The sequence below is a fragment of the Narcine bancroftii genome, chromosome 10, assembly GCF_036971445.1.
Source record: "Narcine bancroftii isolate sNarBan1 chromosome 10, sNarBan1.hap1, whole genome shotgun sequence".
NCBI lineage: Eukaryota > Metazoa > Chordata > Chondrichthyes > Torpediniformes > Narcinidae > Narcine > Narcine bancroftii.
In genome coordinates, this window is record NC_091478.1 from 10,944,894 (window position 1) to 10,961,167 (window position 16,274).

Genomic DNA, 16,274 nt, shown 5'->3' on the forward strand with positions numbered 1-16,274 from the left:
ATCTTGAAAGCCAGCTGATTTAAAATCTTCAACATATGTCATTTTTTTTTTGCAGACCTTTAAATCACCCCCGCATCTTGCTGCAGAAAGAACTATTATGTTCTCAAACTCATTAACTAAGATAAAGGTTTCATTGTTAACATTGGATCAGTTCACTTGTGAAGAAATCAACAGGTCTTTTTGAAATGAATACTAGTTTCTGTTTTCAGAAAATTTCTAGTTGATGTTATCACAAAAAAATCCAAAAGGCAGCATTGTTGTCAAGATTTATTCATCTGAAAATTATATATTAAAATTTTCAACTTTCAGTTTAAATAAAATATTCTAAGAATGGTAAAAGGCCTTGAAATATGATGTATGTAGAGTTTAGCATTGAAACTTTGGCATCAGTTTGCTAAAATAGATGATTTTGATGATTTAAACTTTCTTTTTTGACCTCTGAGCCATGTGATAAATAACAAAGTTCTGATAAAATTTATAGACCAGAAGATAAACTTGAACTAAGTTTAATACACAGAAGTGCTGGAGAAACTCAGCAGGCCAAGAGGAAGCAAAGAAATATAACCAATGTTTTGGGCCTGAGCCAAAAGCATTTAGGCACTGATGGGGAGAAGAAGGAAGAAGGGACAGAGGGAGGAGCACAGGCAACAGGCCAGAGGGCATAGGGGAATATTGTTGGGAGGGCAGAAGAGAAAAGAGCTGAGGTGATGGGAGAGGGGATAGCTCTCTGAATGGTGAGGGAAGGAGGTGAGAAGCTGGAGAAAAGGAGATGGAAAGATAGGGAAAGAGAGAGACATAGGACGGTAGGGTCTGAATGGAAACCAGATAAGTTGATGTTAATGCCATCTGGCTGGAGAGTGCCAAGAATATTAGGTGTTATTTCTCCAATTTGAGAGTGGTGTCAATTTGGTAGTGCACGAGGCCATGGACAGACATGAGAATGGGGTGTGCAATTGAAATAGTTGGCAACTGGTAGGTGCAATTTATTGCAGTGACAGGGCGAAGGTGCTCAAAAAAAGTGACCTCCCAGTCTGCATCCAATCACTCCGATGTAGAGGAGGTCACAATGGGAGCACCGGATGCAGTAGCTGAGCCCTGCAGATTCACAAGGACCTATTACTGTGGGAGGAAACCAGAGGCACCTGTAGGAAATCAATGCAGACATGGGAAGAACATACAAACTCCTCACAGTCAGTGCCAGATTCAAACCTGGGTTGCTCACACTGTAATAGTGTTGCACTAACTGCTGCACTTAACATGCTGCCCAAAGAACCATTCCTTCCTCAAGAACGATAAAGATATTTGTTTGATCAAAATTAATAATTACAAGGTTCCATGTTCTAAAATTGCTTGAACAGTGAAGTAGTTGTACATACTGTATACATTTATCATAGAGTCCTAGAGTGTGGAAACAGGCCTTTGGCCCGTTACGCACACTTTCCAAAATATCCCACCCACAATAGTCTTACCTGCCTGCATTTGACCCATATCCCTCTTAACCCATCCATGTATCCGTCCAAATTTTTATTTACATGCCTCAACCACCTCTGCTACCAACCCATCAGTCTCCGTGTTAAAAAAAAATCATCCCTTAGATTTCTGTTACATCTCTCACCCCTCACCTTAAACCTATATCCTCTGTTTACTGATTCCCCTACTCTAGGCAAAAGACTTTCTGTGTTCTCCTGATCTATTCCTCCCCTGATTTTGAATACCTCTGTGAGATCACCCCTTCATCCTCCTGTGCTTCAAGGAATAAAGTCCTAGCCTTGCTGAACCTCTCCCTCTTGCTCATGTTGGAAACCAGCTTCTATCTAAGCTTACATACGCTGCCAGTATGGATTTGGGAACCTCTAATCTTTCCCGATATATCTATGACATCTGAATTGAAGAGAGGAGGAACCGATAATTTACAGTGGCCATCACTGCCAGGTGAAAAATCAAAATTTCATAACACATTCAAGATCAATACATTAATAATTATGAAAAAAACCAATACAATAATTCCAACTTTCTCAGTTTTTAGTTAATTGTTCCCAGCTCTTGGTGATTTTATTCATCATTTGCTTAAGATAAGGATGGATCCCCTTCTGAAATATGAATTGATATCTGGAGTACATTGGCATGCTGTGTTTTTAGCATTTTTGCATTTGAATTGCCTTATCATACAAGAAATAAAATCACAACCGCTTTTCAGGTAGACTTTTATCAAAAGAAAATTTTCAAAGGGAGAGGGGATATTACATCCCCTCTAAAATGAAACATCCAGATCAAACAATCATGATTTAAGCATTGTTTTTTCCAAAATTTTCAATGCAATTCTAATTGTTTTACTTGGTTTCTTCAAGATACAGGAAAAAGAAGAGCAAAGGTCACATAAACAGGCATTGTCAGTCCAGCCACTAACAGAATCTGTAAAAAAAGAACTTCTTTAACGTAAGTACTCTGTTAAGATATTAACAAATAAACTGTCTTTTCATTGTGCCCTGAGTTTTGCAATGTACAACCTGCTTTCCTGCAGAGCCAGATTGATAAAGATAGAATATGTGCTTTGAACTTTAATAAGGACTGCCTAAAGAAATCTCTTGGTGCCTGCCACATTGACCACCGCCAGTGGGCTGATATCGCCTCAAACTGTGCATCTTGGCGCCTCAGAGTTCGGCGGGCAGCAACCTCCTTTGAAGAAGACTGCAGAGCCCACCTCACTGACAAAAGACAAAGGAGGAAAAACCCAACACCCAACCCCAACCCACCAATTTTCCCCTGCAACCGTGTCTGCCTGTCCCGCATCGGACTTGTCAGCCACCAACGAGCCTGCAGCTGACGTGGACATTTACCCCCTCCATAAATCTTCGTCCGCGAAGCCAAGCCAAAGAAGAAGACTTTGTATATCATTAAATAACAGAACAATGTCTTTATCAAAACTTCAGAATGTTGCAGTAACATCAGCCAGCCAATGTTCCACCAAAAAAAAATAGATCAGCCTCAGCACTGATTTTTAAAAAAGTTAATTTAGAATAATAACTTAAAAACAGCTTGGGCTAATTACAACCTGGTTGTACCATTTTAATTTCCTACAAACCTGGTGAATTATTAACAATGAAATTTGGTCAGTAACAACAGCATTTTGGTACCATATATTGGATTATTAGTTAATTATTTTTTAAAGTAAATAGATTACATTTTAGCAGTTGTTGACGGTAATAAAAGATCATTGTTAATTATATTAAAATAATGTCTTACCTGGCTTTGGCAGGACATTTTGGTTACACCAAATTTCTGACATTGGTAACCAGTTGTAAAGACTTGCCATTCTTCATCTATCTGTGTCTGTACTTGGATTTCATATTTCACTTCGCGTTCCTGTCTTAAACTGAAAGCATTGCGTTCAGTAATTCCAAAAGATATGTTTGAGTCGGTATGATTTAATCTCTGTAATATCAATGAAACCAGGATTTCCTTATATTAGTGATTACTGTCATTAGTTAATGCTATTATTTATTACTAGACCAAATATTTTAGGATTTTTTTTGTGTTTTCCTTTCCAAAGGTGACCTGCTGAGTATTTCCAGCATTGTCTATTTTTGTTTCAAAATGTGGGATTGCTAAAAAAAGTGACGGCTCCATGTTTATACGGCTTGTGAGGAGAGAACAAAGGAGTATTTGTGGCAGAGGTGAATTTTAAATTTAGATATTCAGCACAGTAACAGGCCATTTCGGCCCACGAGTCTGAGACACTCAATTTACACCCCATTAGCCTACAACCCCGGTACGTTTTGAACGGTGGAAGGAAATTGGAGCCCCTGGAGAAAACCCATGCAGACATGGGACAATGTGCAGACAGCACAGGATTCAAATCATGGTCCAGTCCCAATCGCTGGTGCTGTAAAGATGTTGCGATCACCGCCACACCATATGGAATTTGGACTAGCGTTAAATAGAAATCACACTCCCAACTATGTTGTGGTAACATGATTTAAGTAATGAAATTGGGTGTCACACTATGAGCACAGGACACTTGCATTTTATGTAAACCTTCACAATGGTGGCAAACATAAGCAGAGCAGGTAAGTATTGAGCAATGTGATTATAGGTTCTTTGCTCCCACCTTCCCTAAGCATCTCCTGCTGTTGGAATAGAGTAAATGCTGCACCTTGAGTTTAGTGCAAAATAGTCTTCATTTTCTTTAAAAAGTAAAATGTAGATATCAGAGTGATAAAATACTCTGAATAATTTACAATTAATTGTTCGACTACATTGAACAAAAAACTATTATTCACAAATCTAAATAAATAGATAATTGCCCAATAATTAATAAAATTATGTTCACAGATATTGTTTTAAATGTACTTGGTTTTGCTCCTTCTGTAAATGAAATAATTTCTATAATTACACACAATAGTGGCCACTATTTTTTCTATTCTGTTACATGTTTACAGATATCAACTGGCTGCCTTTGAGATTCAGATTTCATTTTTCTGTGAATTGCAAGCATCTGTACTAAAATAAGCATTCAAAATAGATGTCAAAGATCTCAAGTAATCAGAACAGAATGATATTTTGTCCATGCAATTGAAGTCAAGCATTTTAAGGAAGGGCTTTAAAATTAAAAGTGAAATTTTGAAAGTACAGACTTTTATGTTCCTGTCAGGATTAAAGGCAAGGTTATCAGACATAGGGAATCTTGGTTTTCAAGGGATATTGGGGATCTGGTTCAGAAGGTGTACAGCAGGTAAAGGCAACTTGGAGCAAATGAGGTACTTGAGGAGTATGAAAAATGCAAGAAATCCCTCAAGAAAGAAATGAGGAAGGCGAAAAGGTTACTTTGGCAGATAATATGAAGGAAAATCCTAAGGGTTTCTACAGGTATGTTAAGAGCAAAAGGAGAGTAAGGGGCAAAATTGGTCACCTTGAAGATCAGAGTGGTCGGCTTTGTAGAGAGCCAAAAGAGATGGTAGAGATCTTGAATGTTTTTTTAAAATCAGTATTGACTCAGGAAATGAGCACAGAGTTGTGGGAAGTAAGGAAAACAAGAGGAGGAAGTCTTAAAGCAAATAAGTGTGGATAAATCCCCAGGGCCTGACAAGATAGTCCCTCGGACCCTCAGAGGCTAGTGTAGAAATTGGCAGAAATATTTTAAATATCCTTAGCTACGTGTGTGGTGCCAAAGGGTTGGAAAATTGCTCATGTTGTTCCATTGTTTAAAGAAGGCTCCAAAAGTTGCCCTGGAAATTATAGGCCAGTGAGTCTGATGTTAGTAGTAGGTAAATATTGGAAGATGTTCTAAGAGATTGGATATACATTTATTTGGATAGCCACAAACTGATTAGAGATAGTCAACATGATTTTGTGGATGGTAGGTTGTGTTTAACCAAACATATAGAACTTTTTGGGGAGGTTACCAGAAAAATTAACGAAGCAAAGGCTGTGGATGTTGTCTACATATACTTTAGTAAGGCGTTTGACAGGGTCCCACATGGGAGGTTAGTCAGAAAGATTCAGACACAAGGTATTCAACAGTGGCTGGACGGGAGAAGCCAGAGAGTTGTGATGGATGATTGCTTCTCAGACTAGAGGCTTGTGATAATGGTGTGCCTCAGTGATTGGTGCTGGGACCGTTGTTGTTTAAATTTAAACCAGGTATCTGTGAAGGAAAAGCTGGAGAATTAAAAAAAGTTCAAGGCTATAGAATAAAGTGCATCAAGAAGGTACTGATATCTAAAAATAACAACACAGTCAATAAAGACATACCAAAGGAACATTTCTTGGCATGGCAACTGAGTCACGGGGCAGTATTTATTAATTTCATTAGTGCACTGTTGTGTGAACAGAGGAAAATTTTGCATCTTGATATGGTGACAGGAGTGGGGCATTGATCAGAAGGAAAACAGGTGCAGTCATCAGGTATGCATTCAAGTGCTAGCAAACCCTACCACATATTTCTCTGAGCCCTTTCTGAAGCTTACTTAATATCTGTTCCTTAATTCCCACTGACTATTGGAAGGCTGATAGCACAAGCCCAGCAAAGTGATCGCCTCTCCCTCATTCCCAAATTCAACCCATAATGGTCATGTTGAATGATTCCCCCCAGATTATCTTCTCTAAGTTCTGCTATTATGTTCTTCATAATCAGTTGTACAACTACCCTCTTCTTTTTCATTCTCTTCTGTATATCTGATACTTTAATACCCTGAAACATTCATCTGCAAGTCCTATCCTTCCTGCAATTACATTTCCATGATTTCAATAACATCATAATTCTCAACGCTGTTCTATGCTTGATGTTCATCGGATGGACCTTCAGGTTCCTTTCATCAAAGTAAATGCTGTTGAGCCTACAGGCTTTCTCATACCTGCTTCTGTCTGCTCTGCTCAATCGACTAGCTTGATTTATTCTCCCCACCTGGGGCACTACCAATATGCTTCCCACGCATTTGCCAAATTAGGTTAAATCCTGCTGAGTAGCAACCTCCCCGCACGTTATTATTCTCCCTCCCATTTAGATGCAATCTACAGGCCTCACCTACCCCGAAGGTGATCTTTTGATCTATGTACCTAAAGTTGTGCTTCTTTCATCAGGCCTTTGGCTCTGCTCTCTTCTGCCCTAGCCTCCTAGTTTTAATCTCACAAACACACGGCACAGAGAAGAACTGGTAAAACTAATTTGCTCCACAATACTTTTCTGCATCCTGGAGGAGTGACTCCAAATGCTTCTTGCCATTTGATAAGAACTTCAGCTGTACTCATCTCCACAGGCATAGTCATCTGTGACAATGGATATGTCCCTGATATCCCATATCATGCAGATGGAACATAGCTCTGCCCTAACTTCAAAATTCTATATGCCTAGTCCCTTCCACTAAGAAAAAGAATAAAAACTTGCCAGGTCACTACTCACCAAAGCTCTCAGACCTTACAGCCCTATTATTGTGTTGTACATACTGAGATACAGTGAAAAACTTTGCATTGTATGCTATCCAGGCAAGTCATCATATACATACAGTTAGTGGAAGAATAAAAAAAATTAGGCAGGGGTTTGTGTTATAATCCAATAAAAGAGCAGGGTTGAGTGTCACATAAAAAACGTGCAAGGTATTGTATTAAAGAGAAATGTTCAGTTAAACTGTGAGAGGCGAGATCCATTCAGCTACATTGATCTGTCCTTGAATCTGGAGGTCTGTGTTTTCAAACTCAAGTATGAGGGCAGGGAGGAAAGAGTGTGTCCAGTGTGGGATGGGTCATTTTATGTGTTGGCTGCTTTCCCTAGGCAGTGGGAGGAGAAGAAAGGTTCAATGGAGGTGAGGAGGGTTGGGTGATGGCTTGAGCTGTGGTTTGCTCCACCACTTCCAGCAAAGGGGCATCTGACTCACTAGGATTATTGTGACCTTCTGCTTTAAGAGGTCATACCAGCTGGGAGACTCTACAGGTGGGTTACCTGAATAACCATGCTAAAGGTGAAAGCATGTCAACTTCTTGGATATTGCGTGCATATGAAAACCATAATTTCAATGATCTGAAATAAAATGTCATTTTATAGAGTTATGCACTTTTTTAAATGCTTTGGGAACTGGTATCCGTCAATGTGGAAAGGGTAAGGTGTGCTGGTTCATGAACTTGGAAATAGCAAGCTGATAGTAGTACAAATAGAATGTTGGCCTTTATTTCAAAGGACTTGGAGTAAGGATGTCTTACTGCCCATGAAGGCAAGAAACTGGTGAAAGTCAGAAATGCAGACCAACCTCCCCTCCATTAATTCTCTCTATATTTTTCCACTGGCTCAGGAAAATGGATAACATAATAAATAACCCATCCCATACAGTCTTCTCTCCCCTTTCAAAGGACAGCACGTGCTTGAAATCTCAAATCTCCAGATTCAAGGACAATTTCTTTCCAGCTGTTTTCAGATTCTTAAAGGGGTGGCATAATTAGTGCAATGGTTAGTGCAAAGCTATTAAAGCACTAGCAAGCAGGACTGGGGTTCAATACATACTGTATGTCTAACCATATAACCATATAACCGTTTGCAGGAAGGAAACAGGCCATGTCGGCCCTTCAAGTCCGTACCGGTTCACTTGAACAACTCCACTGGCTCCTCCGCAAACTCCTGAGGAAGTAGAGGCTTTCTTCATGATGCCATTGGTGTATCATAAAGATAAAAAATGAAACATGGGAAAAGCTATGCTCTGGAACTATGTAAATTTAAAAAATCTCTCACAGGCAGAAGATGATGCCCTTGTACCGTGTTTAACTGTACTTTATATCCTGCACTATATTTTTGTACTTTTCTCTTTACCCTGCACAATTTGACTTAGTGTAACACTCCACCCTACACTATTGTTTATTGATTTGTTACTATTGCGCAACCTGCACTATGGGTTGACTTGCCTGAACAGCATGCAAAACAATGCTTTTTACTGTATCTTGGGACACAGGACAACAAACAATTCAATTCATATTCTCCTTATCAAGATTTCTCCATTAGTGCAGCACATTTTCTTTAAATTTAGCCTCCGCTTTCCTTCCTGTTCATGCTCCTGCCTTATGCTTTGGATGTTGGAGAACTTCTTCCATATCTCCTGCCAGCTTCTTTAAAGTGACAGGACGTTCTGTCATTCAATGTCAAATTGCCAAATAGTTGCCATGTTTGCATATTTTCAGTGAGTTCTGTTCTCACCCAGATCAGATAATGTTGTTTCATCAAAATGGTTATCAGTTTATTCAGTATCTGCTACGTTCAGTTAAAAATGACAAACACAGTAACTGCGTTCTGTGGACACATTATAATTGTTTACTATTTTTCATGGCTAATAAGAAAATCATTCTCTAGAATCAAATGCTTTGAAAATTTACATTCCTAAAATTTTATTAAGTTTCTACTATTGCAATTGGCTTAATTCAATCACCTGTAAGGATTCACGATCAGCTGGGAACACCTGGAATTCGCTATAACCACATTCAAAGGAAGCTCAGCAAACCATTGTTGCTTCTTTTAGTAAAATGACAAACTGTGTGCCCTTAAAGCCTGAAGAAAAATCCTATGATCCTATTTATTCCATGCCTGAATGCCAAAAATCTATTTTTGTACATACATTTACTTTTTGTTGGTATGTCATTATCTTTAGGGGACAATCATTCATTCAGTGATATAAAAAAATAAAATGCATGCCTATCTTGGAATTAATCATCAGAATTGATAATCTGCAGTAGGCAGATTATTCTAATTACTTAAAAGAACACAGTACTTTTCCAAAACATTTAGCCATGAACATTTGAAGCTAAAATGAATGTTTCTCTACGAGAAGCAGTGACTCACAGGGGCAACGATCCGTGTGCTAAGGATAGAGGTCTGCCTCATTTTGCATCAAACAGCTGTATGGTTATGAATGAGGTTACATACTCGAAGTTTAAATTTATTTATTTATAATCTATCTGTAGCTGAGATCTTTCACAGGGGGCATCTACAAGATTAGGCTCTCTAATACAGTTTGGATTTTCATCTGGAGAGTGACCTTCATGTGCCAAACAAAGAATGGTTTGATTGCAAAGGTCAATATCTATCACCTATCACAGAAGCAACAGCTGAACAGGCATAAAAACTTTCACCAGCTGGTGAAGAGGTTTCTTGAATGAACAACATCATAGTTTGTTCTCAGGGGAATTACATCTCATATAAACCACTGTGGCTGATACTAACAGGAAAATGGTTCTACTGAATTAATAGGCAAGTGGTACGTGACTGAAATAACATCAGTAGCTTTATCCTGAAAATAGCAACTATTTGTTGTCCCTGCATTATTTGAAGGAGTTGAGAGACTGGGTAGATGGCTCTTCAGAGACCAAAGGTATCAGCAATAGTCATGGTGGTCAATCTCGCAGAGAAACCCTTCAGTTGCTTACAACTCCTTAGCTACCACTTCCACTTGTAAGTCATACATCATGCAGTTTTGGCAAAAAGAAAGAGAATTTGCTCCATTACCATGAGATAATATTTAACTGGTTTCTGGAAATGGTGTTTAAATTCTGACTCACCTTTTCTCAGCAAGAATCATATAACTCGAAGGAATTTTCAGTCTAAAGACTTCAAAAGTTGTTGTATTTATTGCCCTTTTGTAAAGACATTTATGCGTGACTGTTTTATGCTGGCATTACAGCAAACACACAGACTGCCTTTGACTACATTGTCACCAGGATACATGATCTATTATTCCTTTACATTACTCCAAATTTCTCGTGCATAAGGCTCAGTGATGCAGGTTTAAAATAAATAAATGTTTAAGTCTTTTACTAGAGTAGATTTACTCTCACAAATGCAGAAATATTATGACTTAATGTTTGAGATATGCAGGAAATGTGCCTATAATTGTCAGTAATGGTATCATGATGCAAAATTCTCTTTTAAAATGTTATTATGTCATAATAATTTCATCTGTTTATCATCAAACATATTCCCCTTCAAGCTCACCTTCCTTTTGCACCTTTCATCTATCCTTTGTATAAGCCAGTTTATCACAGTATTTATTTGCAAATTTTAAAATTGAATAAAAATTTATCAAACTTAATACCCCAAATGCTGTAAATCATTGCACTGTTGTTAAAAAATATAGGAAAAAAATCTTTCCTGCCAATAAACCTTTTATTGCCACAAAAATGTCAGGAGTGTCAGTAAGTGTGCTCCCTGGATACAAGGGCTGTCAGACCAAGTTCCAGAATCAGCATTAAAATCTCATTGATGGATCATATTCAGTAGATCTGCAGATTTTTCTGCTGCCATATTTGATCGAAGAATGCCTAACTTTGGGTTACGTTTGACTACTTCTATTTCTATGCACTCTAAATGATTGCAGAAGTACAAAAGCTGCAGTTGGTAGTACTATTTAAATAAGTTCCAGTGATACTAAATAGAGAAAATAAATTTAGACATTTTCACAGTAGAAAATTCCTTCAATAGAAATAAACAAATACATTCTACTGACACCACAGTGGTATTTTTGAACTGGCTGCAACCATGACAATACAATAGGACAGGTGCCAAATTTGGAATTGTTTTCGGAGGTTGTCAGGGGCAATATGAACTGCATTTGTTGAAGTTAACTGGGCTTTCTTGTATTTTAGCTGTGTGTGAAACAAAAGCCTCAGTGAAGATCACTTGATCGTGCATGAATGTTGCTTGTTGACCAATCATTTGAAAGGGCAATTATAATGGATGAAATTGTGACCTTTAAGTTGCAGTGGAAACATAGTTGGTTCTCTTATTATTGTATCAGCTTACTTCAATAGAAGCAGCAAGTTTAACTTTATGTTGGACTCATTCAACTTTGCATTTTCATCTTAATTGCACTGAGAGAAACATTTTCTAATGCAATTCTTGTGACTTGTAACTAAAGGAATGTGAGTTTCTTTACCTGCATGAAGAAACTATAGCTGGAACCTTTTTTCTCTTGAATAGCTTTGAGTTCAAAATAAAATCCACAGTAGGAAATCATTTCTGAATGGTACCATGGTTCCTGTTTACACATGGGAATTAAAAACAAATTGATCCTAAATTTTAAAAGACGTGAATGATTTCATGCAATATCATAGTATTATAAAACATAGACAATTTCAATGTATTTTAGTACACAAATGCATTTTTTGTCCAATTATCAAGTTATAAGTACTCAAATGATCAAGCCAAATTCCAACTTGTATTTGCTTGCACATACTTAGAAAATGAAAAACCTATCTCATTGTTTAAGTCTTCTGAATAATCACAGCTTCCAATGCTGGCAACACAAATTCAAGGTGTTTTAAATACCAAGTTCCCAACCAATACAATTATTGAACAAATATTTTTACTTTCAATACAACAGTGTATAAATGTGAATGTGTATCCATAAGAACAGTGCCCAATGTGATAAGTCATTGATATCTAGTTGTACCAACAGTGCTGTTTAGATGAGTTACTATTGTCAATAAAGCATGTTTTGTTGATAGCTTTATCCATGGCAATTTACTGTGTAACGTAAAGAAACTTTAAGGCTCAATAAACTCTGGTTTTACTTTTTATATTCAATTTAACTCTGCAAAAGTGGCACTTAATCATTTAATTTTCCATGGTACAGTCGTAATATTCCTCTGATGTATTAACATGGAGGATTATCCCAGACATGGCACAAGGGTAGGACTTGCTGCCCATCTACATTTTGTTTCCAGATCTAGATGGCTGGTGAGTGGGCCATCAGCATCCAACAGGATCCCAGTAGAAAAAGCATCTTCGATTCGTGAGCAGGCTTGAGATATTGTATTCTGAGGCCCTACCACCTGAACACCTTGACAGTACAGCAGCTTGGTGGCTGGCAAGAGTATTTTTGTAACAGTTTTTAAACATTCAATAGTGACATTTATAAGTTATTCCAATGCATTTATAAAATTAAAAATTGTTAAATGAATTTAAAAATAATAAATTTAATTAAAACACCTTTAGATTCTAACAAATAATTAAAGTATAAAATAAAGAAAAATATCGAGCATCTTGCTATACCTACATTTTTCCACAAGATCCATCATATAGGGTTTCAGCACCTGCTCCAGCATTCCATGCAAGAATGCAGGGGACCTGAGTACTGTGTCCTTCAGCCTCATTTGGTCAATGTTGATCAAGTTGCCTTAAAATAAATCTGCCTTTCTTACAAAAACAAACTATTTCTCTTTGCTCTTCATTTCTGTTCACTAAGATCAAACATGGCTATTTTCCACAAGGAAGCTAAACATAGCTTGAAATTAAAAAAATATTGAGTCAGATATAACTTATCCCTGACCAACGGTTCCAGAGAATTGCTGGCTAATTCCCTTGTGGTGGAGAGCTCAACTCTGATTTCTGCACCTGTGCATTTTGTTAAGTCTGGCAAAGTACCCCTTGAGTGAGAGGTTGACAGCCTTGGCAGCAGTGCTGGATTGGCCCCTTGCAGAGAGTAAGTGGTGCAAGTCCTTCTTTGCAGCAAAGAAGCCCATGGATCCTTGCCAAAGTGGCTCTGAGGCTCATCATCCAGAAGCAAAGCTATAATTCCCCTCTGCTATGAAGAAGCCAGTAGGCCACAGATGAAGTAGCCTGGGATGGAAGTTGATGGTCCAGTAGCCATTCTCAACAGAGGCCCTATAGTGGCCCTAGGGGCCAAACCACATTTAAGTAAAAACCTTGTTTTCTTTTCACCTCACATAATTTCTTAAAACTTTTTTTATGTACTCAGTAGGAGAAAAGCTTGGAAGAGACCAAAACTTGACTGTTTCACAGGGAAGGGAGCCCATAAACTTTGAGCAGAGTCCTAAGAGGGCCCATAGCCAAAAAACGTTTGAGAAAAGCTGGTCTAGGAAGGGCATCTTGAATGACCCTTTCAGCAAGAAGGTCCAAATAACCCATGCAAAGTAGCCCTAGAGAAAAAGGCTGACAGGTCTTGAAGTGTTGTTGAAATAGCATCGTGCAGTGAAGAACTTTGTGGGGTCCAATCTAGAATGCTTCAGACATGAACAAATGCTGTACCAGGAGTGGTGCTGGAAAAGGCCCTTGCAGCAGGTTGATGGAGGTAGAATTCCTGAGCCAACATTACAGGTTGTTGAGAACAATCATGGAAAATCTTCTAGTTCCTGTCAATTTAATTCCCCACACCACTCTAATTATGATTATTGTTCATTCAGTGTTTCACTATCCATTACAACACAGGGTGTGAACAGGTAAGGCTTGTCCTGCCATATTTTGGATTCAGACCTTTCTGAAAGCATTAAAAATGGATAGAAGAGGCTGGAAACTCATTTTTTGTTACTCCTGCTTCTACAAAGGAGATGTACCTGATTTTGTTTCAGATTGTAGTTTCAGTCTCAATGTTAGCAATGATTGTGGACTTCAGGAGGAAGTCAGGAGAACACGAACCAATCTTTATCGAGTACTCAGTAGTGGAGCAGGTCAAGAACTTCAAATTCCTGCATGTCAACATCTCTGAGGATCTGTCCTGGAGCCTCCATGTTGATGCAGTCACTCTACTTTGTGAGGTGTTTGAGGAAATTCAGCATGACATCGAAGACTGTTGAAAACTTCTACTGTGGAGAGCACACTGGCTGGTTGCATCACTGCCTGGTACAGAGATGCCAACACTCAGGAAATGAAAAAATACTCCAGAGGGTTGTTAACTTGGCCTGAGACATTATATGGACCAAACCACACCATCAAGGACATCTAAAAGAAGTGGTGTCTTAAGAAAGTGGCCTCTATCCTCAAGGACCTCCACCACCCAGGCCATGACCTCTTTGCTTTGCTACCATTGGGAAAAAAGTACAGGAGCCTAAAGATGAGTACTCAGTGGCATCATAACTGATCCACTAAGCAGCAAGATAGAACATATTTCTAGATCTTATTCAGGGGATGCACAACAGAAGAAAGGATCATTACTTATGTGATCAATGCATGCAAAACCTGGTACAAAATCAGTTCCCATCAGTTCTGAAACAAATTGTCTTCCCCACTGCCATCAGATTCCTGATTCCTGCCTTACTTTGAATTTTTTGGCACTATTTTTAATTATTGTTGTGGTTTATATGAATGTTTTCCCTCTGACGCTGCTGCAAAACACTGAATTTTGTGACTTGTTCATGCCAATAAATCCTGATTCTGATTCAGTCTTTCATTCAACAGAAAATAGCAGTATTAATTTTATAGGCAAGTGAATTATTTTTATCCATGAGTACCTTAACCTTTATCATGGATTTGATCTTGTGAATCACCAAACCCATTTATAAATTCTCCTGGAGAAATACTTACCTGCCTCAAGCATCCGATTTGTTAGATAATTTTAAGTTACAGGTATTTCCTGCTATTTAACGACTAAGAATATCACAAAAGAATTTGTGACTAAACAAAATGAACTTCCTCAATTGCCCAGACGTCAGATTCAATCAATTTCCAGCACCTGTGAGGAATAATGTACTTCTTCCAAGTGGATTACATTAACAGACAGGAAAACAGCTAGAATGTGTTTCTGCTAACATTATTTACATAGAGATGTGAGTTCAAACTATATTCTTCGGATCCATATTCTGTTCTTGATTCTGACCAGGCAGACAAGAAAAATCACTTGGATTCGGCTAAATCAGATCAGTCCTTGTACAGTAAATTTCACACATTTACTCTGTATAAGTAGACATTTACTTGATCAACTGTCTCCTTTGATTGTTTTGTTGCCTTCTTAAAGATAATAAAGATATCAAAAATGGTGTTCATTTTCAGTTTATCAAACACACTCTAAGTAAGAGTAATAAATGATAATATATCTGCAATATGCTTCTTCTTGAAAATTTATGGTACAACATTCAATAGTGTAGCACTTAAAAATTGTATTTTGGGGTAAAACAATCACAAATTAAGATCTGAACCCTTTCTTTCTTTCTTTCTTCTTTCTTCCCATCATGAGTGAAACTCTGCATCTTAGTTTTATGCATGTAACATGCACAAGCACAGGCATGTTGACTAACATCATTTGCGTACATTATATATTTGGCACTGCTGCTATTATACTGGACTGAACATCCTCCTTACGGAAACCATCTGGGTTACAAATCAGAAACAGGCCCAGATTAAAAGAAACCTGTGTGTAATTTCAAATGGAAGCACTACTTATTTTTGATGTCCTTTATATCATAACTGATCCACTTAGCAGCAAGATAGAACATATTTCTAGATCTTATTCAGGGGATGCACAACTGAAGAAAAGGTCATTACTTATGTGATCAATGCATGCAAAACCTGGTACAAGATCAGTTCCCATCAGTTCTGAAACAAATTGTCAGGATTTCACTTATCAACAAATGCTTAAAGGGTAAATGAATTTCTAGATTTAAGTTGATTGTTCTTACAGGGACAAGTTATGTTAAAATGCAGTGGTACTTTAAAAAATTCTCATAAGTCTGAAACCATGTGCTAAAGAAAGACGAACAGCCAAAGTGATTTTGTTGTCCATAATAGAAAGATTCAAATCTTATTTTACTTAAATTTAAATCAAGGTAATTTTATTTTATAACTAATCACTTCTCACTGTTAATTGTAAAGTGGCCAAGTTTCTAATGTTAATTAGTGGGGCAGAGGGTACAAGAAAGTAGTTGAGTTAATGCAGAACTATTTATGACACAGAAAAAAAATTCTGCTAGAAATGATCAGCACACTGTAAGATATGCCTTAGATAATTAAAAGGCCTTATCTTGGTGCCATCACACCTGTCAGGGTGATAGAATAGTGTCAGTGGAGTAAAGAG

At 37.8% G+C, this 16,274-nt stretch overlaps 1 protein-coding gene across 5 annotated transcripts in view; it reads right to left on the bottom strand.

The window, feature by feature from the left end:
* Positions 1-2,190: 2,190 nt before the first annotated feature.
* Positions 2,191-16,274, bottom strand: part of btbd16 (BTB (POZ) domain containing 16) — a 70,248-nt gene continuing 56,164 nt past the window's right edge. For all 5 annotated transcript variants that reach the window (XM_069899820.1, XM_069899818.1, XM_069899819.1 and 2 more), the window contains 3 exons: positions 11,403-11,504; positions 3,244-3,432; positions 2,191-2,412 (listed from right to left, as the gene is read on the bottom strand). In XM_069899820.1, coding sequence (XP_069755921.1) covers positions 2,344-2,412; positions 3,244-3,432; positions 11,403-11,504 — 360 coding nt within the window. In that variant the 3' untranslated portion in view covers positions 2,191-2,343. The remainder of the gene's footprint in view (positions 2,413-3,243; positions 3,433-11,402; positions 11,505-16,274) is intronic.